Source organism: Perca flavescens, chromosome 9 (genome assembly GCF_004354835.1).
Source record: "Perca flavescens isolate YP-PL-M2 chromosome 9, PFLA_1.0, whole genome shotgun sequence".
Lineage (NCBI taxonomy): Eukaryota > Metazoa > Chordata > Actinopteri > Perciformes > Percidae > Perca > Perca flavescens.
In genome coordinates this window covers 37,827,585-37,851,582 of record NC_041339.1, presented here as the reverse complement: position 1 = coordinate 37,851,582, position 23,998 = coordinate 37,827,585, and the positions used below count along the sequence as shown (strand labels likewise).

At 47.2% G+C, this 23,998-nt stretch overlaps 1 protein-coding gene across 4 annotated transcripts in view; it reads right to left on the bottom strand.

The window, feature by feature from the left end:
• LOC114561480 (complement C3) overlaps positions 1–23,998 on the bottom strand; it is an 84,276-nt gene that overhangs the window by 27,548 nt on the left and 32,730 nt on the right. For 3 of the 4 annotated variants that reach the window (XM_028587521.1, XM_028587524.1, XM_028587523.1), the window contains 12 exons: positions 19,402–19,501; positions 19,180–19,274; positions 18,878–19,069; positions 18,648–18,803; positions 16,893–17,022; positions 12,705–12,773; positions 12,110–12,227; positions 11,907–11,995; positions 11,639–11,778; positions 10,191–10,403; positions 9,600–9,663; positions 9,408–9,497 (listed from right to left, as the gene is read on the bottom strand). In XM_028587521.1, coding sequence (XP_028443322.1) covers positions 9,408–9,497; positions 9,600–9,663; positions 10,191–10,403; positions 11,639–11,778; positions 11,907–11,995; positions 12,110–12,227; positions 12,705–12,773; positions 16,893–17,022; positions 18,648–18,803; positions 18,878–19,069; positions 19,180–19,274; positions 19,402–19,501 — 1,456 coding nt within the window. The remainder of the gene's footprint in view (positions 1–9,407; positions 9,498–9,599; positions 9,664–10,190; positions 10,404–11,638; positions 11,779–11,906; positions 11,996–12,109; positions 12,228–12,704; positions 12,774–16,892; positions 17,023–18,647; positions 18,804–18,877; positions 19,070–19,179; positions 19,275–19,401; positions 19,502–23,998) is intronic. The other variant, XM_028587522.1, reaches the window with a different exon arrangement.

Genomic DNA, 23,998 nt, shown 5'->3' with positions numbered 1-23,998 from the left:
CATTATCATCATTATATCCATCCATCCATCCATCTTCGTCCGCTTATCCGGTGTCGGGTCGCGGGGGGAGCAGCTCCAGCAGGGGACCCCAAACTTCCCTTTCCCGAGCAACATTAACCAGCTCCGACTGGGGGATCCCGAGGCGTTCCCAGGCCAGGTTGGAGATATAATCCCTCCACCTAGTCCTGGGTCTTCCCGAGGCCTCCTCCCAGCTGGACGCGTGCCTGGAACACCTCCCTAGGGAGGCGCCCAGGGGCAACCTTACCAGATGCCCGAACCACCTCAACTGGCTCCTTTCGGCGCAAAGGAGCAGCGGCTCTCTCCGAGCTCCTCACGGATGACTGAGCTTCTCACCCTATCTCTAAGGGAGACGCCAGCCACCCTCCTGAGGAAACCCATTTCAGCCGCTTGTACCCTGGATCTCGTTCTTTCGGTCATGACCCAGCCTTCATGACCATAGGTGAGGGTAGGAACGAAAACTGACCAGTAGATCGAGAGCTTTGCCTTCTGGCTAAGCTCTCTTTTCGTCTACGGTGCGATAGATTGAATGCAATACCGCACCCGCTGCGCCCGATTCTCCGACCAATCTCCCGCTCGATTGTCCCCTCACTCGCGAACAAAACCCCAAGGTACTTGAACTCCTTCACTTGGGGTAAGGACTCATTCCCTACCTGGAGAAGGCATTCCATCGGTTTCCTGCTGAGAACCATGGCCTCAGATTTGGAGGTGCTGATCCTCATCCCAACCGCTTCACACTCGGTTGCGAACCGATCCAGTGAGTGCTGAAGGTCGCAGGCCGATGATGCCATCAGGACCACATCATCTGCAAAGAGCAGCGATGAGATCCCCAGCCCACCAAACTGCAACCCCTCCCCACCCCGACTACGCCTCGATATCCTGTCCATAAATATTACAAACAGGATTGGTGACAAAGCGCAGCCCTGGCGTAGGCCAACCCTCACCTGAAACGAGTCCGACTTACTACCGAGAACCCGGACCAGGACGGAATCCGCATTGTTCCTCCTCAACCCAAGGTTCGACTATCGGCCGAACCCTCCTTTCCAGCACCTTGGAGTATACTTTACCAGGGAGGCTGAGAAGTGTGATACCCCTATAATTGGCACACACCCTCTGGTGCCCCTTTTTAAAAAGGGGAACCACCACCCCAGTCTGCCACTCCTTTGGCACCGTCCCAGACTTCCACGCAATGTTGAAGAGGCGTGTCAACCAGGACAGCCCCTCCACACCCAGAGCCTTGAGCATTTCTGGACGGATCTCATCAATCCCCGGGGCTTTGCCACTGTGTAGTTGTTTGACTACATCAGTGACTTCCGCCTGGGAAATCGACGACAATCCCCCATTATCCTCCAGCTCTGCCTCTAACATAGAGGGCGTATTAGTCGGATTCAGGAGTTCCTCAAAGTGCTCCTTCCACCGCCCTATTACCTCCTCAGTTGAGGTCAACAGTGTCCCATCCTTACTCTACACAGCTTGGATGGTTCCCCGCTTCCCCCTCCTGAGGTGGCGAACAGTTTTCCAGAAGCACTTTGGTGCCGACCGACAGTCCTTCTCCATGTCTTCTCCAAACTTCTCCCACACCCGCTGCTTTGCCTCTTTCACGGCAGAGGCTGCAGCCCTTCGGGCCCTTCGGTACCCTTCAACTGCCTCCGGAGTCCTCCGGGATAACATATCCCGGAAAGACTCCTTCTTCAGTCGGACGGCTTCCCTGACCACCGGTGTCCACCACGGTGTTCGTGGGTTACCGCCCCTTGAGGCACCTAAGACCCTAAGACCACAGCTCCTCGCCGCAGCTTCAGCAATGGAAACTTTGAACATTGTCCACTCGGGTTCAATGCCCCCAGCCTCCACAGGGATGCACGAAAAGCTCCGCCGGAGGTGTGAGTTGAAAGTCTGTTGGACAGGGGCCTCCTCCAGACGTTCCCAATTTACCCGCACTACACGTTTGGGCTTACCAGGTCTGTCCAGAGTCTTCCCCCACCCCCTGACCCAACTCACCACCAGATGGTGATCGGTTGACAGCTCTGCCCCTCTCTTCACCCGAGTGTCCAAAACATACGGCCTCAGATCAGATGACACGATTATGAAATCGATCATTGACCTTCGGCCTAGGGTGCTCTGGTACCAGGTACACTTATGAGCATCCCTATGTTCGAACATGGTGTTCGTTATAGACAATCCATGACTAGCACAGAAGTCCAACAACAAACAACCACTCTGGTTTAGATCAGGGAGGCCGTTCCTCCCAATCACGCCTCTCCAGGTGTCTCCATCATTGCCCACGTGTGCGTTGAAGTCCCCCAGCAGAACAATGGAGTCCCCCACTGGAGCCCCATGCAGGACTCCAGTCAAGGTCTCCAAGAAGGCCGAATACTCCGAACTCCTGTTTGGTGCATATGCACAAACAACAGTCAGAGTTTTCCCCCCCACAACCCGCAGGCGTAGGGAGGCGACCCACTCGTGAGGCGCCCGGCGCCTCACACCCTGGGCAACTCCGGAGAAGAAAAGAGTCCAACCCCTATCCAGGAGTATGGTTCCAGAACCAAGACTGTGCGTAGAGGTAAGCCCCACCAGATCTAACCGGTAGCGCTCCACCTCCCGCACCAGTTCCGGCTCCTTCCCCCACAGAGAAGTGACGTTCCACGTCCCCAGAGCCAGCGTCTGCCGCCCGGGTCTGGTCCGTCGAGGCCCCTGACCTTCACTGCCACCCATGTGGCATCGCACCCGACCCCAACGGTTCCTCCCACAGGTGGTGGGCCCATGGGCCCATCATCATTATATTATTTGAGTAATATATTTACATGGTATATATGATTAAAATATTGTCATTATTTGTTGTTTGTTTGTATTTCAGGTTTATGACCTGTGGTCATTTAATGTAAAAATAAATAGACAAACACGAGTCGTGACGTGGTGTGCTTCCTGTAAGCCTTTTCGGAGGGGAAATCAGAACAGTTAGTTTGAGAGCTACCTGGCTAGCTTAGCCACGTGGTGTTACATCACAGCCCAATACCGCCCTCATGAGGCTAAATAGCTTTTGTGCAGCTACCACACAGCCTGGCTCGAATGAGCTAACGGCTAGCTAACAGCTAATCTGGGACGTCGCCTAGCAGAATTAGTGCACATGCGCGAACGCTGCATGCTGCCTGTTACGTGCTCCAGCTTTTGCGTTCACTTTTTAAAGTTTTTTTAACTTTTTTTAACTTTCGTTCTCTTTTGTTCGTTCTTGTTTTATCACTTTAACTATGTGAAGTCCTGTCCTCTCTAACGAGGTTGCTTTGGTGAGTTTTTGTGCTTTATTAGTGTTGTTTTTATCAATGCCGCTTTCACCGGGACATGCTGCCTTTGTTTACTCCGGAGTACAGCTGATCGCTCTAATGCCGGCCGGCATTGTGGCCAGACCAGCGAATATACCACCCGAACTCTTGAGAAAAACACACTGAGGACGCAGAGGAGGGAAGCAACGTCGGGGGAATAGAGGAGGGTCGAGACGGGACGGATGTATGGAGAGGAGAAGATTTAAGCCCTGTCTCCCCTCTGTTGTTATCGGATATGTACGATCCCTTAGCAACAAAATGGACGAGCTAACAGCACTAACGCGGAGCCACCCAGAGTACGGTGAGTGCAGTCTGATGTGTTTCACGGAGACATGGCTGCACAGGGACATTACAGACCAGAACGTCTCCGTGGATGGCTTCCACACTGTTCGGGCGGACCGGGTTTGCACCGAGAGTGGTAAGCGGAAAAGGCGGGGGGCTTGCCGTTCTAGTAAACAGCAGATGGTGTTATCCCGGGCATATCACGATTAAAGAACAGCTCTGTAGACCGGATGTTGAACTGCTGGCCGTTGGAGTCCGTCCATACCATCTGCCTAGAGAGATCCCGCATGTCATCATTGTTGTTGTGTACATCCCTCCCTCTGCAAACCCAACATCTGCCTGCAGCATCATTCACACCACCATCTCCAAACTACAGACTCAACACCCCAGTGCCCTCATCATCATGTCGGGAGACTTTAACCACGTCACCATGAATAGAGTTCTGACGTTCTAACAATATGTGAGCTGTCCTACCAGAGAAGAGAGGACCCTGGATCTGATGTATACTAATGTTAAGGAAGCATACATCTCCTCTTCTCTCCCCCTTCTTGGCAGGTCAGATCACAACCTGGTTCACCTCAAACCCTGATATGTGCCTCTGGTGAAGAGGAAGCCTACAACCACAAGAACAGTGAGGAAGTGGTCGGAGGAGGCTTATGATGCACTGCAGGGCTGCTTTGTTGCCACATTGATGGGCTCACAGAGCGCATCACTGACTACATTAATTTCGGTGTGGACTGCAATGTCCCTTCTCGGACTGTAACCTCCTACGCCAATAATAAACCTTGGATCACCAAGGACATCAAGGCCATCCTGAATGAAAAGAAGAGGGCGTTCAGAGATGGCAACCGTGATGAGGTGAGGAGAGTGCAGGGGGTACTCAAACTCAAAATCAGGGAGGCTAAAGACAGTTATAGAAGAAAGCTGGAGAGTAAACTCCAGCAAAACAACATGAGGGATGTGTGGAGCGGCATGAGAACCATCACTGGGTTCCAGAAGACTGGTGGCTTGGGGTTGGAGGGCTGTGTGGACCGGGCCAATGATCTGAACCTATTTTTTCAATAGGTTTGATACTGTAGCCCATCCCCCACAAGTCTCTGCTGCTGGATGCCCAACAAAAACTGCCACTTTAACTCCTCCTCCTTACAGACCCCTTGTCTGCCTCTCACCACCTCTATTCACACCCTCCTACTCCACCCCTCCCCCCTGCTCTACACCATGTCCTCTACAACCTGAGGACCTCACCCCTCCCCCACGGTCACCTCTACAGTGTCCTTCACACCTGACCTGGTGAGAAGACAGCTGACAAGACTCCACTCTGGTTAAGCTGCTGGCCCAGACGGTATATTTCCTAGGGTGCTTAAAGCCTGTGCCCCCCAGCTGTGGGGAGTACTAAGTCTAGTCTTCAGGCTGAGCCTGCACCTACAGAGGGTCCCCGTCCAATGGAAGACATCCTGCCTCGTTCCTGTGCCAAAAACGCTGCGTCCCATCGGCCCTCAGGACTAGCAGACCAGGGACTCTGACGTCTCACATCATGAAGACCTTCGAGAGACTCATCCTGGAGCAGCTAAGGCCTATGATCAGGCCCTTCACTGATCCACTACAGTTCGCCTACCAGCCCAGCCTGGGAGTTGAGGACAGTATCATCTACCTGCTGAACAGAGTCTACACTCATCTGGACAAGCCTGCGACCACTGTGAGAGTCATGTTCTTTGACTTCTCCAGTGCTTTCAACACCATCCGTCCAGCTCTACTGGTGAGAAGATGACTGCGATGCAGGTGGAGGCCCCCATCGTGTCCTGGATTGTTGATTACCTGACGGGCAGACCACAGTACGTACGCCTAAAGAACTCTGTGTCTGACAGGGTGGTCAGCAACACTGGGGCTCCACAGGGGACTGTCCTCTCTCCCTTCCTCTTCACCCTCTTCACCTCATACTTCAACTATTGCCACCTGCCACCTTCAGAAGTTTTCTGATGACTCGGCAATAGTTGGCTGCATAGAAAAGGGTGATGAGAATGAATACAGGACTATTGTGGACATGAACCATCTGCAGCTCAACGTGACAAAAACTAAGGAGCTCGGAATGGATCTGAGGAGGGCGAAATCATCTGGGACCCCTGTTTCCATCCGGGGGGTACCTGTGGACACTGTTGAGGAGTACAAGTATCTGGGGGTGTACTTAAATAATAAGCTGGACTGAACTACAAAACGCTGAGGCTGTCTACAAAAAGGGCCAAAGTCGACTATTTTTCCTCAGGAGGCTGAGGAACATCTGTCGGTCGATGCTGAGGATGTTCTATCAGTCTGTTGTGGCCAGTGCCATCTTCTTCGCTGTCACATGCTGGGACAGTGGGATGAAGGTCGCAGACACCAACAAACTGAACTAACTGATCAGGAGGGCTGGTGATGTCATGGGGGAGGAGCTGGACACACGGACGACCATGGCTGAGAGGAGGATGCTGTCCAGGCTTCTGTCCATCTTGGATAATGTCTCCCACCCTCTCTAGGACACACTGGCCCAGCACCTTCAGCAGAAGACTCCTCTCACCCAGATGCACCACAGAGCACCACAGGAAATCCTTCCTGCCTGTGGTCATTAAACTCTACAATGCCTCCCTCGGAGAGTCGAACACTCACTCTCTGTAATCTCTCAAACACCCCTCCTCCTTGCACACGCTCTCTCTCTCTCTCTCTCACTCTCACACACACACACAGCACCTCACCACATGCTGGTTTGTTTTTGCTTTGTTTTGTTGTAGTTAAAAAAGTATATTGGTTTTAATTTATTGAAGAATTACTGATTGTCCATTGATCATTTTTATCTATAATAATCTATCTCTATGTTGCCTGTGATTGTTTTGTGTATGTTGTTGTAATAATTGTTGGTTGACCACAGGTAGTGCTTGAATTCACCCTTCCTTTTTTTTTTTTTTTTTTAAAGAAAACCAGATAGATTAACCAAGTTAAGATTTGTATTTTAAAGGGAACACCACCTAAATGAGACTGTTTCACCGTTCGATTATTGGTCCCTGACTTCCAGGATGGTGCCCCGTTTTGATTGTTTGTCATTTTGGTGGAGTTATGAATACACATATTCATAACTTTATTAACATGGATGAAATATCTTTGATAATTTGCCAATAATTGAATCTGTACCCTACGAAATTCCCAACATAGGGAAGTTCCTGCCAGACTTCTCCACAAAGCTATATCCTATCACTGGCCTGCTCAGGAGAGAGAGTAAAATGGGTTTGGGGTGAAATGCAAGAACCGGCGTTTAACAAGGTTAAAGCAATGCTCGTGTCAGCCCCAGCACTGGCATATTATGATGCCAATTGGAAATCTGTGATAAGCGCAGATGCAAGTAGCTATGGCTTAGGAGCTGCATTATTACAGTAACATGAGGGTGACTTATAGCCAGTGTCATTCTGCTCTGACATGCTGTCTGACTCTGAGAAGAGATACTCTCAAATAGAAAAAGAGTGGTTGGCGGATGTGTGGGCATGTGAACATTTTGCACGTCATGTGCCCTGGTGCCCCTCATAAACACTTGGAGAAAGCCCCTCCAAGGTGCCAAAGACTCCTCATGCACCTTTTAAGGTCCATGTAGTTGCCAAGCATGTTTGCCTAGTTTATGACTAAAAACGTGTACGCTCACCAATAAAGAAGGTTAAACTCATGTCGGACTAACAGGTTCTTTCTTAATTATTACTCTTCATGACACTGAATGCTTATCTGTTCTGGAGGAAATTAGCCAACTTGGCGTCCTTTTCGGCTCTAAGCTGTCTCCATCTTTCAAATACATCTCCAATATTTACCCAGGGTTTTTTACGTCACTGGTGTTACAAACTGTTAGAAACATGCCGTTTTTTTTTAGGTTGGGTAGAATTCCGTTTGTTTGTTTGCTCATTTCATGGCTGTACTAACATTACAGCTGTAGCACGCTAGGTTTACGTTTTTACAGGTATACAGTACAGGCCAAAAGTTTGGACACACCTTCTCATTCAAATGCGTTTCCTTTTATTTTCATGACTATTTACATTGTAGATTATTACTAAAGGCATCAAAACTATGAATGAACACATATGGAATTATGTACTTAACAAAAAAGTGTGAAATAACTGAAAACATGTCTTATATTCTTCAAAGTAGCCACCCTTTGCTTTTTTATTAATAAGGGAAATAATTCCACTAATTAACCCTGACAAGGCACTCCTGTGAAGGTAAAACCATTTCAGGTGACTACCTCATGAATAGGGTTGGGTACCGAAACTCGGTGCCAATAGGGAACCGGTGCCGACGTAAACGGTAGTAATGAGACCGAATAATAACGAAAATTTCGGTGCCTCATTTCGGTGCTCGACTTTACACCACACCTGACAGCATGTAACGTTAGCCTACCTTTAGCTAGCAGCTGGATTAATCACGGTTAAACGTTAAACAGTGTAAAGTGTGACTGGATTTCACTGTGGAGGACTTCTACAGCGGGATGTAACAGTCTGCTCTGCAGCGCAGCAGCTGCCGTTGTCGCAATTCATAGATATACAGTATGTTTATATGGTCGGAATTAAACTACACAGACGGTGCGTTCACTTGCAGCTGCCGTTGTCAAAATTAAACAACACAGACGGTGCGTTCACTTGCAGCTGCCGTTGTCAAAATTAAACAACACAGACGGTGCGTTCACTTGCAGCTGCCGTTGTCAAAATTAAACAACACAGACGGTGCGTTCACTTGCAGCTGCCGTTGTCGGAATTAAACAACACAGACGGTGCGTTCACTCGCAGCTGCCGTTGTCGGAATTAAACAACACATACGGTGCGTTCACTTGCAGCTGCCATTGTCGGAATTAAACAACACAGACGGTGCGTTCACTTGCAGCTGCCATTGTCGGAATTAAACAACACAGATTCACTTAAAACAGGTAGCCTTGTGGTGCATTCACAGTAATTGTAAAATACCCTTTTCCCATCTGGGGTTCAACAGCAATTTACTGGTGAAATAAGTTATTGTTATTGTTATAGTTATTACATTATTATTAAATTTTTAATTTTGACCATGGCCTTAGCAATAAACTAGTCACTGACTGTTGTTTACTACACTTATTTTTTTCTTCTTCTTTTTTTTTACTTTATTGAAAAGTACCGGTTCAGGCACCGTTTAGGCACCGGCACCGTTTTAAAAGTATCGATTTAGCACCGGAATCAAAAAAAAAACCAAACAATACCCAACCCTACTCATGAAGCTCATTGAGAGAACACCAAGGGTTTGCAGAGTTATCAAAAAAAGCAAAGGGTGGCTACTTTGAAGAATCAAAAATATAAGACATGTTTTCAGTTATTTCACACTTTTATGTTAAGTACATAATTCCATATGTGTTCATTCATAGTTCTGATGCCTTCAGTGAGAATCTACAATGTAAATAGTCATGAAAATAAAGAAACACATTGAATGAGAAGGTGGGTCCAAACTTTTGGCCTGTACTGTATCTGGCAACCTGGCCTGGCTGTCAAACTGGGCAGTTGATAACACACAGGCCAAAACACAAACAAGATATTTTGTCACGCAACGGAAATTTCAAAAGGAGAAAATACTAGCATTAGAATTGTTGTCAGAAAAGATAGTATTTCAACTTAGCATGTTTCATTAATAGCTGATGATGCATTGGTGTCATTTTTGGATTTATTCCAGTACATATATTACATATTGGACCTTTAACACCTATGCAGAGTTCATTGTACAGCCACTGTATGACATAACATGCCGAAATATGATATAATATCTGACCTGTTACAAAGAACTGTGTGCTAGTAGGTGTATTTCGAACCAAATCTTTGAAAGGAATTCCACTGTTGAGAGTTTCTTCTTGTTGACCACCTAAAGGGAGAAACAGTGGGCAAGTCGGGGTATTAGGTAGAAAATGGTAAAAACATATTACTACATTACTATATATTGTGGCTAATTAATGGGTAAACTCACCTACACCTTTAGTAGTGGGGTCTAGGAGTATAATCTGAGGAGATTTAACCAGTACGCCTTCAGGCTGGAAAAACAATAGCAAGGACAAACATTAGAAATTACAACTATTCTGGAGTGATGGCTGATTCCGTTAACTGACATTAACACAAGAGTTTACAGGTTTACTGTATCCAACCGGCAGTCAATGTTTTTTTTTTAAAACCTACAATAACTATAATTTACTAACCTTTAACACATGCTTTTTACTGTAACCACAACAACAAAGCTCAACAAGCAGTACTTATTTTAACCCAAATGTTTTACCCAAAACATGATTCTTTCCCTACACCTAACCAAGTCGTTTTTCTGCCTAACCCTATCCATAGCATTGTCATATCATTAAATGGATAATAACAGTGATTTTGGATAGCCCAGACAAATCAAGCAAGTGACTGCCTATAAAATCCATATACTGTACATTCAAACCATAACGCTGTAAATGTATATGTTAAGTTTAAACTTTTTTTTTTGCAGCTTGAACATTAAAGAGAACAGTTTGTATATGATATGACTAAGATTTAAACCCCCTAGATGGAGTCTGTTTTTTCTTACCACCACCAGCAACTTCTTGATGATTCCATCATTGAGCAAAGAATCCTTAACAGCTGCTTTGACCTCAATATTATATTTTCCTTCTTTCATAGGAATAATGATGAAGGGTACAGCTTGTGTAGTTTGGGCCCCCATTTTGACTTCCTGGCGATACTTCCCACGTTTAAAAGCTGAACTGCATACATGCTCCTCCTCAGTCAGATCCACAAGCACCTTAAAAAAGGGGCAAATATGGAGAAGGAGACTGTATGTCAGTCCAATATGTACTGTTGTCTTTGCCCTTTTCTTTGCAAACTCCTGCAAAAAATTAATGAATGAAAAATCTCCACAGCACTGCGGAGCATGTCTTCTGGAACACATGCTCATACATTTTAAACACATGCACGTAACACCGCAGTTGCAATTTTAATCACACAACTGCTCTATTCAATGTAATGGTTGCAGTCTTAAACATTCAGTTTACATCATGAAACTGAACAACATCACTTTAAGCAAAAATACTTAGTAATGGTCAGAAAAACATCTGGGGCTTTAAATGAGTCACGTAAAACTACTTCAATGAAATAGTAACAATGTCATGGAGTTAAGTTGGTAAAAGTTGGTTAATTTTTTATAAAAGTCTTATCTTACTTGTCTTTTGGTTTCAACATGTTTGCTCCCACATTACTAAGGCCACTAAAGTTTCCACCTAACACCAACCGTACATGTACAGTATGTCGTTATAAGCTGCTTGCACAATCACCTTAACGGTCATCAGTTCTCTAAATCCCAACCAGTTAATCGGTCGTCGTACAGTCTGGCGAGGTCAGTGGCTCGAGTCTGTTAGATGTGTTCCATTGGAGGGGGCCATCAAGCTTTATTTTCACGGATCTAGCCTGCATAGTTGGGAGGGCGAGCACTGCCGGCAGTCGGACTCAAATGACCCATCTGATTGATGAATTTCCGTAAGAACCAGACCCACGTGACGTGTTCGTTCAATCAGCTGTCGGTTGTCAAACGTGGATGACTAGAGTCTCTCAAAATCTGATGAAAATCTTTTAAACTAACCTTTCTCGATCTGAAATGAGGACAGATTCATACACTGCATGGCCTATTTCTCGCTAAAATTGTTTTCAGAAACATGTTTCGGTGAACTATTTTAGTAAAATTTGACCGATGGTTTGGCCGTTTGAAAAACCAAAAATCCGGTAGCAGCAGCCAAACCCACGTGACGGGTTCGTCCATTCAGCTGCCGGTTTTCATTTTTGAGCGACAATACAGATTAGCGCCGCCTGCTGTTATAAAGATGTATTATGTCTTGTCGCTTCAGTGTGTTCCGAGGCATTTTTTTGATTAACACAGGGAGACTGCCTTTTCTGCCGATGGTCGGCCAGTCTGGTCAGTCTGCAGAGGCGATTAGTGAGGAAGGTCTGGACCTGAAACACCAGAGCAGAGTAACACAGACTTACAGTGAGAGGATCAGGGCTGTTGTTGTGGAGGATTGCCTTAATTTCCAGCTGCTCTTGACGGACAGCAGAGTACGGCAGCCTGAGATCAATGAAGAATTCCTTCCGGATAATGACCTCTAATGGCTCCCCAACACAGATTCCTTTAAGTTGAGATGAAACAAGTAATGAAACAGAGAAAAACAGAGGAGTGAACTGTAATAGATGGGAGAGGATTAAGGGTAGAGGCCCAATTTAAGCACAAGGAAGCTTTTAGTCACTGAATCCTCACCGTGAGTTCTTGACAGACTAATGCCAGTGAACTGCAAGGTTGTCATTGAATCTAGCAAAGGAATGGTTTTCATCAATGTTGTAGTGTCACTGAAACAAATAAAAGTGTTAACACTTTGAGAGGTAAAGAACAGCTCTACATCCTAGTGGTGTCATTAGGAAGTCATCAGTGTATTGTTTGTGTCTATATTTTAGTTGACTCACCAGTTAGGGTTTTCCTGAGGACAAGCAGGCAGTATGAAGTCTGACCACAGCCAACTTTCATGGAAGTAGGTGCGAGAAAAAATTTCATTGCTGTCCATGTAACTGTTGTCTTCCTCACCTATAGTGTTATTAAAAATGAGGTAAGAAGATACAGGGGGGGGAAGAAGAATTCTGAACTGGAAAGCTGTTAGAAATGTTTCTATTTGTTATTTAATATTCTAGTCAGGTCAGTTTTAATAAAATAGAGCAAAATCACAATCAGTACAACATGGGACACACTATCCTAGCACAAAAAAATGGAAAAAGGAGGGGAAAACCTGCAAGAAATGAGGGATCCCTGTCTCTTCAGTATGGAAAAGAGCAGTATGAAGGAACAGATTGACATATAAAGTAAATGACGTATGAAGTAAAAAGTGTTTCAACTCACTTTTATCTTTCCACTTATATATAGCATGGCAAAGGTAAGTATTGTAAAAGTCAACGACACAAGATGTCCAACTACAACTACTACAATGAGATTGTGCAGAGCCTGAACTGTGTGACAGAAGATGACTGAATATGGGGTTATTGGCTAGTTTAGAGCTGTGGTTCTTACCTAAGCTGGTTGTGATGTCCATTATAGTAGCAGCTCGTTTCCTCCTGCTGGGGGCCGGGCATTTCAATTCTGGAAACGCAACGCAGATAATATCTTTATGAGAACCCAACCAAGCTGTAACTAGACTTGAGTTTTGCTCTGTATAATTGATCGGGTGCGATGCCACATGGGTGGCAGTGAAGGTCAGGGGCCTCGACGGACCAGACCCGGGCGGCAGACGCTGGCTCTGGGGACGTGGAACGTCACCTCTCTGTGGGGGAAGGAGACGGAACTGGTGCGGGAGGTGGAGCGCTACCGGTTAGATCTGGTGGGGCTTACCTCTACGCACAGTCTCGGTTCTGGAACCGTACTCCTGGATAGGGGTTGGACTCTTTTCTTCTCCGGAGTTGCCCAGGGTGTGAGGCGCCGGGCGGGTGTGGGGATACTCACAAGCCCCCGGCTGAGCGCCCCGCTGTGTTGGAGTTTACCCCGTGGGCGAGAGGGTCGCCTCCCTACGCCTGCGGGTTGTGGGGGGGAAAACTCTGACTGTTGATTGTGCATATGCACCAAGCAGGAGTTCGGAGTATTCGGCCTTCTTGGAGACCTTGACTGGAGTCCTGCATGGGGCTCCAGTGGGGGACTCCATTGTTCTGCTGGGGGACTTCAACGCACACGTGGGCAATGATGGAGACACCTGGAGAGGCGTGATTGGGAGGAACGGCCTCCCTGATCTAAACCAGAGTGGTTGTTTGTTGTTGGACTTCTGTGCTAGTCATGGATTGTCTATAACGAACACCATGTTCGAACATAGGGATGCTCATAAGTGTACCTGGTACCAGAGCACCCTAGGCCGAAGGTCAATGATCGATTTCATAATCATTTCATCTGATCTGAGGCCGTATGTTTTGGACACTCGGGTGAAGAGAGGGGCAGAGCTGTCAACCGATCACCATCTGGTGGGAGTTGGGTCAGGGGGTGGGGGAAGACTCTGGACAGACCTGGTAAGCCCAAACGTGTAGTGCGGGTAAATTGGGAACGTCTGGAGGAGGCCCCTGTCCGACAGACTTTCAACTCACACCTCCGGCGGAGCTTTTCGTGCATCCCTGTGGAGGCTGGGGGCATTGAACCCGAGTGGACAATGTTCAAAGTTTCCATTGCTGAAGCTGCGGCGAGGAGCTGTGGTCTTAGGGTCTTAGGTGCCTCAATGGGCGGTAATCCACGAACACCGTGGTGGACACCGGTGGTCAGGGAAGCCGTCCGACTGAAGAAGGAGTCTTTCCGGGATATGTTATCCCGGAGGACTCCGGAGGCAGTTGCAGGGTACCGAAGGGCCCGAAGGGCTGCAGCCTCTGCCGTGAAAGAGGCAAAGCAGCGGGTGTGGGAGAAGTTTGGAGAAGACATGGAGAAGGACTTTCGGTCGGCACCAAAGTGCTTCTGGAAAACTGTTCGCCACCTCAGGAGGGGGAAGGGGAACCATCCAAGCTGTGTACAGTAAGGATGGGACACTGTTGACCTCAACTGAGGAGGTAATAGGGCGGTGGAAGGAGCACTTTGAGGAACTCCTGAATCCGACTAATACGCCCTCTATGTTAGAGGCAGAGCTGGAGGATAACGGGGATTGTCGCCGATTTCCCAGGCGGAAGTCACTGATGTAGTCAAACAACTCCACAGTGGCAAAGCCCGGGGGTTGATGAGATCCGTCCCAGAAATGCTCAAGGCTCTGGGTGTGGAGGGGCTGTCCTGGTTGACACGCCTCTTTAACATTGCGTGGAAGTCTGGGACGGTGCCAAAGGAGTGGCAGACTGGGGTGGTGGTTCCCCTTTTTAAAGGGGGACCAGAGGGTGTGTGCCAATTATAGGGGTATCACACTTCTCAGCCTCCCTGGTAAAGTCTACTCCAAGGTGCTGGAAAGGAGGGTTCGGCCGATAGTCGAACCTCGGGTTGAGGAGGAACAATGCGGATTCCGTCCTGGTCGTGGAACAACGGACCAGCTCTTCACTCTCGCAAGGATCCTGGAGGGAGCCTGGGAGTATGCCCAACCGGTCTACATGTGTTTTGTGGATTTGGAGAAGGCGTATGACCGGGTCCCCGGGAGATACTGTGGGAGGTGCTGCGGGAGTATGGGGTGAGGGGGTCTCTACTCAGGGCCATCCAATCTCTGTATGACCAAAGTGAGAGCTGTGTCCGGGTTCTCGGTAGTAAGTCGGACTCGTTTCAGGTGAGGGTTGGCCTCGCCAGGGCTGCGCTTTGTCACCAATCCTGTTTGTAATATTTATGGACAGGATATCGAGGCGTAGTCGGGGTGGGGAGGGGTTGCAGTTTGGTGGGCTGGGGATCTCATCGCTGCTCTTTGCAGATAATGTGGTCCTGATGGCATCATCGGCCTGCGACCTTCAGCACTCACTGGATCGGTTCGCAACCGAGTGTGAAGCGGTTGGGATGAGGATCAGCACCTCTAAATCGGAGGCCATGGTTCTCAGCAGGAAACCGATGGAATGCCTTCTCCAGGTAGGGAATGAGTCCTTACCCCATGTGAAGGAGTTCAAGTACCTTGGGGTTTTGTTCGCGAGTGAGGGGACAATGGAGCGGGAGATTGGTCGGAGAATCGGGCGCAGCGTGTGCGGTATTACATTCAATCTATCGCACCGTTGTGGACGAAAAAGAGAGCTGAGCCAGAAGGCAAAGCTCTCGATCTACCGGGTCAGTTTTCGTTCCTACCCTCACCTATGGTCATGAAGGCTGGGTCATGACCGAAAGAACGAGATCCAGGGTACAAGCGGCCGAAATGGGTTTCCTCAGGAGGGTGGCTGGCGTCTCCCTTAGAGATAGGGTGAGAAGCTCAGTCATCCGTGAGGAGCTCGGAGAGCCGCTGCTCCTTTGTCGAAAAGGAGCCAGTTGAGGTGGTTCGGGCATCTGGTAAGGATGCCCCTGGGCGCCCCCTAGGGAGGTGTTCCAGGCACGCCCAGCTGGGAGGAGGCCTCGGGAAGACCCAGGACTAGGTGGAGGGATTATAACTCCAACCTGGCCTGGGAACGATCGATCCCCAGTCGGAGCTGGTTAATGTTGCTCGGGAAAGGGAAGTTTGGGGTCCCCTGCTGGAGCTGCTCCCCCCGCGACCCGACACCGGATAAGCGGACGAAGATGGATGGATGGATGGATGGATAATTGATAGGGATGCCTTTAAAAACCATGTGTATTATTTTTTGCAACCTCTGCTGGAATGTGCCCACAACTCACTTCCAACCTTAAGACCTGAGCTGAAGTAGGCCAGTGTGATAGCGTCGACTATCCGGTGAGAACGTCTTTGTTTGTTTAATAATGGGCTTACATCTGTGATGCGTTGGACTCAAAAAACTGGTCCCCCTTTTCTTGCAGGTCCTTTTTCTTGCCACATTTTGGTACAAAAGCAGGATTGGGCTTTAGGGTTACCAGGGGTGAATCGTGTACAGGCAGGATGCACAGACAGAGTGAGATATCGCTCACATGTTTATCTGTTACTAACACCATAACCCTCTGTGGTGCACAGGATTCAGTCTGAGAAAAGAAAAAATCTCTTATGTACAGCCTGCCACCAACAGTGCTGACACCATCAGTCCCAATAGCCTGAGACACAGACCGTACAGACCTGTTTCCAACCAAATGTGCCAGAGTGGAACTAAAAGAGTCCACTCCCTGTGAGCAAATTTAGTCAGACATGGAAAAGTTGTGTCCCTTCTCGGTGTTAACTCACTCTTTTCCTTGTTGACCACCAAACCCAGATCAGCCAGGTTTGGCAACATAATTTCCGAGCACGGCAGCAGTAGCCATTTGTCCAGGTTGGCGACCCGGTGGATGCCCCGCTCCCTGAGGCGACTATAGCTGCCTCGACACGTTTGTGATGACAGTTTTGTTTAGTTTAGTTTAAACAGCTAGAACCTCGTTTAATATACTCGCACTGTGGATATTTTATATGGTCTGTAATATTTTCTCTACCCTCACCAGACCAACAGCATTGGTAGGTTTACTCTGCATGGCGGTGGATGTTGTTTTTTGAAGAAAATAATTTATAATTTATTTCATATTGGGTGGCACAGGCACACCTCTGGTAACAGTATGAATGCAGGGCCCTGACGCGTAATGATATATCAGTGTGTCTGTAAATACGAGAGGGGGCTTAACCCAAAGTTAGACAATAAAATGAATTCTGAAGGGAAGAAAAATCAGTGTCACCTTGTCTGTCAGGAGTCCCCGAAGCTGTGTTTGACTCAAACAACAGCCCAGCATCGTAGAACACACCCATTCCATCCTTCCCTCCACCTGGTGTGCAGCCTGTGTCGTACTTCTCTACAATATCCCACACCTGAGCAGAGCGAAAGTCATTCACACACACAAATACAACCAGACAAGACATAGGGTCACACTAGTTACATAAGTTAAACGGACATATCTATAAACTCATATGACAGTTAAGTTACGGCAATAAACACATGTATGAGCAGTGGCAGTTCTACATTGAATGACGCTCCGGACGAGACCCCCTTCGAGCGCATCAGATATATATATTAAAAAAAAGCAGAGAGCAACAATAATATAAAATATTAAAAATAATATGAGAATAAAATATAGAATAAATATTCTAAATAGCACAAATCCTTCATGACACAAATGTGAAAGACACCCTAAAGAGAATCTATTTATTACACTATAGCACTAAGAACAGAAAACAAACTAAAACTTAAACCTGACCCTTCTGGCCTTCCTTGATGCAAAATCATCAATGATGTCATCGTATGAAATCTGCTAACCTATTGAGTGATTGGGATGACGGAAAGGCCAGTGATCCGCTCCTGGGACATGGTTGACATGGCTCTTCTCTGCTTGAGCCACAGTGACTGACAGAGTAAGGGCAGTGCAATTATCATGCGTAAAAGTGATGAGCTCAAGGAGTATCATGGTCCCACGTCACCCCCCCTTGTCCTGACCATTCCATTTGCGAGACCCAAAGGTGAACTGCACCCCACCCATCTCGCTGCAGCCCGTGGTAAGGCGGATGTCCCCGCCTCTTGAAGAGATGCTCCTCTCTCAGGAAGTAGGGTGCCTGCTATGATAAATAACAGAAAACCACTTCGCGGCACAGAGGATTTTTTTTTTAAGTTCTCGTGCCGTCCCCAATGTGTCATGAAAAAATGCCGCCCTAGGCAGCTGCCTGGTTCGGCTGTGCCAAAAACCTCTACTGTTTACGAGACACATTTACACATGCTGTCACGCCTGCCCCGCTCTTATGGTGTTTTTTGTGTTCCATTTAGAAGTATTTCTGTTCCCCTTAGTGTTTCTTCTTTTTTACTTCCTATCTTTTGGTTTTCCCGCCTTTGTTATTGTCTGTCTTTGACCTGTTCACCAGTCCTTGTGTCAAGTTTCTTTGTTGTAGTTGGTTTCATGTTTCTATTGGTTTTCCCATTTCCTGTTTTATTTTGAAGTCTGTCTTTTCTCCCTAGTCTTCCCACCCTTGTGATTGCCCTAATGTGTTTCACCTGTTTCCCTCTCCTTGTGTCAGCTGTCTCTTGTTTACTCATTTACTTGTGTATTTAGTCCCTTTGTTTTCTGTGTCTGTTGCTGGTGGATTGTTGTCATTCGTTGTTCCGTGTTACTGTGTTTTTCACTTTCGCCTTACTCACCTGTTCTGTGTTCCTGTGTCTTTTTTGGATTTGCCCTGCTTATACTTTTGTAAGTCTCTTTGAGTGTTCATTAAAGTAATGTTCTTTCTTACTGCTGCCCTCTCCTCGTATTCCTGCATTTGGGTTCAAGCCTACAACCCTGACACATGCAATGTATTTACTGCAGAACAAATTTATACTGGATATTATTTGAACCCAAACACTAACAAATATGAAAGTTAATGTGTCATTTTTTATTAATAGCTTTGTATTTTTTTTTAAATGAAACTACTGTCAGCTATTTTTGTTAAATATAAGTTAAAGAAATTACCTTTTTCTGGGTGAGACGGTGCTTGTTGTTGAGGACATAGACGCCTTTGTCAACTGCCACCAGTCCCACTGTGGCCCCTGGGTCTCCAGTGATCTTCAGACCAAACCTCTTTCGAGGCCCATAGGACCGATAGGGGTTGGATGATTCCAGCCTCAGCTAAAAATAAAGGGGAGGTCAATGAATGAGGCAACGTTAAAGCAGTTACACACATCTTACTATCTGTGTCTCACCGAGCCCATGCAGGAGTCCTTTACATCCACCCAAACAGAGTCTGATACCACTTCATTGCCATTTGTGTGGTAGTAGGCTATGATGCGGAACGATGGCAGCATTTCTTTGGTAACAGTGACTTTCAGGGTATTCACTACATGGCTTCTTGTGTTGAAACGGCCATTTTTCACCAGTTGACCTCTGTTCAGGATCTATGGACATAGATAACATCAGTTCTTATCCGACATGTATAGACTACACAGGTTGAGGGATGCAACACAAAGTTATATATGCACACATGCAGGTGTAAAACATCTCTCACCAGGTATGTGATGTCCTTGTCATGATTTTCCTGCCTCTTGAGGATGAGGTTGACTTTAAGGGTGTCTCCCAATTCCAGCTCAGCTGTATCCACACCTGCAAATGTATCATGTTGTGATGAATTTGGACATTAAAAAGATGTAGTGCATTGTGCGTACATCGCCAAAGCCACCAAGCCATAAAATTCTTTCAACATCTAATGTTATTTCAGGATGTCTCTTACTTATGTGGATGTAGTTGTTACTTCGAGTGGTATATGGGAGAGCTACCATGGTGGCTGATACTTGCCTTTCATGTGAAATATGAGGATCATTGGTCCTTGCCTGCAACACACACAGGTAAGCATACACATACCACTGAATAAAAAAGTCTCAAGTCTATCCTATCCTGTGGAGTCCTTGCTTCGCAGTAGCCTAGCAATAAAAAATCACTTTTATGGACTAACAAAAAGACATACACTGACAAGAATTGATGAGAATTTTCATACAATAGCTTGACAGTACAACAAAAAGCTGGCCATTGGTATGCTACTTTGTTTTGTTTCATAGCTGAATTAAATGTTGTCATTTAATTGAGCAAGGTACACTACGCCCTGCAGTGCCCTGCTACGCCATGAACTATTACAACCACTAGTCATAGTTCCATTATCTTTATTGTGACTATAATGTCTACTGTTCATCACATCACCAACTGGCACCGTCAGACACTGCCTACCAAGAGCCTGGGTCTGTCCCAGGTTTTTGCCTAAAAGAACGGTTTTCCTAACAACTGCTAAGATAAGAGACTTAATTAATCCCACAGTGGGGAAATTCCTATGCTACTGCAGCTCAAAATAAAATGTACATACATCAGAATAACACCAACATTAAGTAGACATAGGACAAAACAAATATACATAAAGTATAGGGAAAGGAAAATAGAATATAATTAGTTATAATAATAAAAACAACCATATTTACACAATAAACAACCTTATATAAACAGACAGTATATAAAACAGATATACAGAAGAGTAAGGTGCAAATGAGTGGAGATGACATTGCACAGTTGGAGGTGACACAGAGTAATAAATAGATAAATGTGCATAGTAGGGAATATTGTCCATTGATGGCTCATATTGCAGGAACAGCTAGCAGTTCTACATTATGATGTTGCATTAAAGAGTCTGCCTGCTGCTGGAATGAAGGACCTGCGGTAGCGCTCCTTGCAGTCTGCTGCTAATGAAGCTCCTCAGGGAACTCACAGTCTCATGTGGGGGGTCAGAGGTGATGCCCATGATTGATGCCAGCCTGGCTAACATCCTCCTCTCCCCCACCTCCTCTATGGTGTACGTGGGTCCAGGGCAGACCAGAACAGAGCTGGCCCTCTTCACCTGTCTGTTGAGTCTTTTCCTGTCCCTCTCTGTGCTCCCAGCTCCCCCAGCAGGCTACTGCATAAAAGATTGCAGATGCAACCACAGAGTCATAAAATGTTTTTAACAGAGTCCAGCACACACCAAAGGACCTCAGCCTCGTCAGCATGTGGAGACGGCTTTGGCCCTTATAGTACAGGACGTCTATGTTTTTTGTTGAGGTGAACACCCAGATATTTGTATGTCTCCACCATATCAATGTCGACACCCTGGATGTTCCCCAGTGTGGTACCAGGTGGCCTCCGGCAAAAGTCAACCACCATTTCCTTTGTATTACTGGCGTTGATATGAAGGTGGTTTGACTCACACCAGTTGACAAAGTCCCCAATGACCTCCCGGTATTCCTGATCATTCTCCTCTGATACCCTCCGAACAATGGCAGTATCATTAGAGAACTTCTGCATGTGACAGCTGCTTGTGTTGTACCTGAAGTCTGCTGTATACAGGGTGAAGAGAAACGGGGCGAGCACTGTACCCCGTGGTGCTCTTGTACTGCTCATCACCACATCAGACACACAGTCCTGGAGCCTCACATACTGTGGTCTTTCAGTGATGTAACTGATGGTCCATGCAGACAGGTGGGGGTCAACACCAGCTCCCAATAGCTTCCCCCAGAGCAGTGATGGTTGAATTGTATTGAAAGCACTGGACAAATCAAAAAACATGACCCTCATAGTGCTCCCAGTGTTCTCCAGATGTGACAGTGAACTGTGTGATAGATAGATAATGGCATCTTCCACCCCTATGCCTGGTTGGTAAGTGAACTGTAGGGGGTCCAGTTCTGAGCTCACCGGGGTTCTCAGGTGCCGCAATACAATCCTCTCCAAGGTCTTCATCAGGTGAGAAGTTAAGGCCAGGGGTCTGAAGTGGTTGGGCTCCCTGGGATGTGCCGTTTTTGGAACCTGGAACAACACAAAAAGTCTTCCACAGGACTGGAACTCTCTCCAAACTCAGGCTCAGGTTGAAGATGTGCAGGATGACCTCACTGAGCTGATCTTCACAATCTTTAAGCAGTCTGGAGCAGATTCCATCTGGGCCCGGGGCCTTCCTTGCCTTGATCTTTTTTAGCTCCTTCTTCACCTGATTGACTGTCAGAGAGAGAGTGCTGGAGGGAGGTGTAGGTGCTTCCTGGAAGGATGGGGAAGGTGGGTGAAACATCCATGAATGAAGAATCACAAGCAGTGGGCAGGTGTGAAGTGGGGGGTGCTGATGTCTCGGAAGCCCTGGGGGATGAGGTGGTCCGCAGTGGCCAGAGAGGAAAAGAGTGAGTCACTGACATCTGAAGTCTGGTTGGAGGGGGGAGGTGAGGGGGTAGAATCAAATCTATTAAAAAAATGATTTAATTAATTTTCCATGTCACGGTCACCAGAAACAAAGTCTTTACAATTGTCTTTGTTTTGACCAGAGATGGTTTTCAGTCCCCTCCAGACCTCTCTTGTGTCGTTTTGTTGGAGGCACGCCTCCAACTTCTTCCTGTAGCTTTCTTTTCCTTTCCTTATCTCCCATCTGAGTTGTTTGTGAACCCTCCTCAGCTCTTCTTTGTCCCCAGATTTAAAAAGTCTTTTCCTTATCATTCAGCAGGGCTTTGTGTTCAGGAGTCACCCAAGGTTTGTTGTTGGAAAAACAGCGAACCTTCTTCTTAGGTCTGGTGTTCTCCACACACAGATTAATATTGTCTGTAACACAGTGAGTGAGACTGTCAATGTCCTCCCCATGTGACCTACAGAGCATTTCCCAGTCCGTCTGTGGTCTCAAAACAGTCTCTCAGTCCACATGGAAACGTTTTTTTGTGCAAACGCACATGTTTTGCATTGTTTGGGCCGACTGTCCAGATGAATCCTGCAACCGCACTGCCTGAAAACGCACTTTTTTGAAACCAGGTCTCAGGGTGAAAAAACCCTAAAACGGCTCTCGTTTGGCTTCGTATGGATGGTAAATACGGATCCGTATCGATGATGTCATCGCCACAACCCTCTTTTACACCCTCTCCCACTGCCGCACACAACTGCGGTGAAGCTAAGCGAGCACGTCCCATCTCCGTGGTCAAACCAGCTCACTTCATCTAAATACTGTCTCTGCTCCCTGACCCTTCCCTTTGGATTCTAGACAAGATATATTGCTAACGTTATGTAACCAACGTTAAACATTGCTAAAGTAGCTGACCGCTCCAGCAGCGAACGTTATCTGCTATGGCTATCTGTTTATAAAGTGGAAGTAGATAACTTATCAACTAGCCAGCTAATCTGTCTGCTTATCAACTCCTTGAACGGATTATAGTAACTTTTACCACGGTTTATTGTAGAAAGACTACTGCAAGAAAAACGTATAGATTATTAAAAAGACATTTGGTTTGTTTGACTGCCGATGTTAGCGCGCTAATGTTAACTCGCTGCTAGCGCGCTGCAATCATGCAAAGTAAAAAGCAATCCAACAGCAGATTTTACAACGTAAACAAAGACACATTTTCTTGCGCTGGCCTTTAAAATAAGCAGTGGTGAAAGTTATCATAGTCCACGGATGTCCATCCATCCATCTTCGTCCGCTTATCCGGTGTCGGGTCGCGGGGGGAGCAGCTCCAGCAGGGGACCCCAAACTTCCCTTTCCCGAGCAACATTAACCAGCTCCGACTGGGGGATCCCGAGGCGTTCCCAGGCCAGGTTGGAGATATAATTCCTCCACCTAGTCCTGGGTCTTCCCCGAGGCCTCCTCCCAGCTGGACGTGCCTGGAACACCTCCCTAGGGAGGCGCCCAGGGGGCATCCTTACCAGATGCCGGAACCACCTCAACTGGCTCCTTTCGACGCGAAGGAGCAGCGGCTCTACTCCGAGCCCATCACGGATGACTGAGCTTCTCACCCTATCTCTAAGGGAGACGCCAGCCACCCTCCGGAGGAAACCCATTTCGGGCCGCTTGTACCCTGGATCTCGTTCTTTTGGTCATGACCCAGCTTTCATGACCATAGGTGAGGGTAGGAACAAAAACTGACCGGTAGATCGAGAGCATTGTCTTCTGGCTCAGTTCTCTTTTCGTCACAACGGTGCGATAAATTGAATGTAACACCGCACCCGCTGCGCCAATTCTCCGACCAATCTCCCGCTCCATTGTCCCCTCACTCGCGAACAAGACACCAAGGTACTTGAACTCCTTCACTTGGGGTAAGGACTCATTCCCTACCTGGAGTAGGCACTTCATCGGTTTTCTGCTGAGAACCATGGCCTCAGATTTAGAGGTGCTGATCCTCATCCCAACCGCTTCACACTCGGCTGCGAACCGATCCAGTGAGTGCTGAAGGTCACAGGCCGATGATGCCATCAGGACCACATCATCTGCAAAGAGCAGCGATGAGATCCCCAGCCCACCGAACCGCAACCCCTCCCCACCCCGACTACGCCTCGATATCCTGTCCATA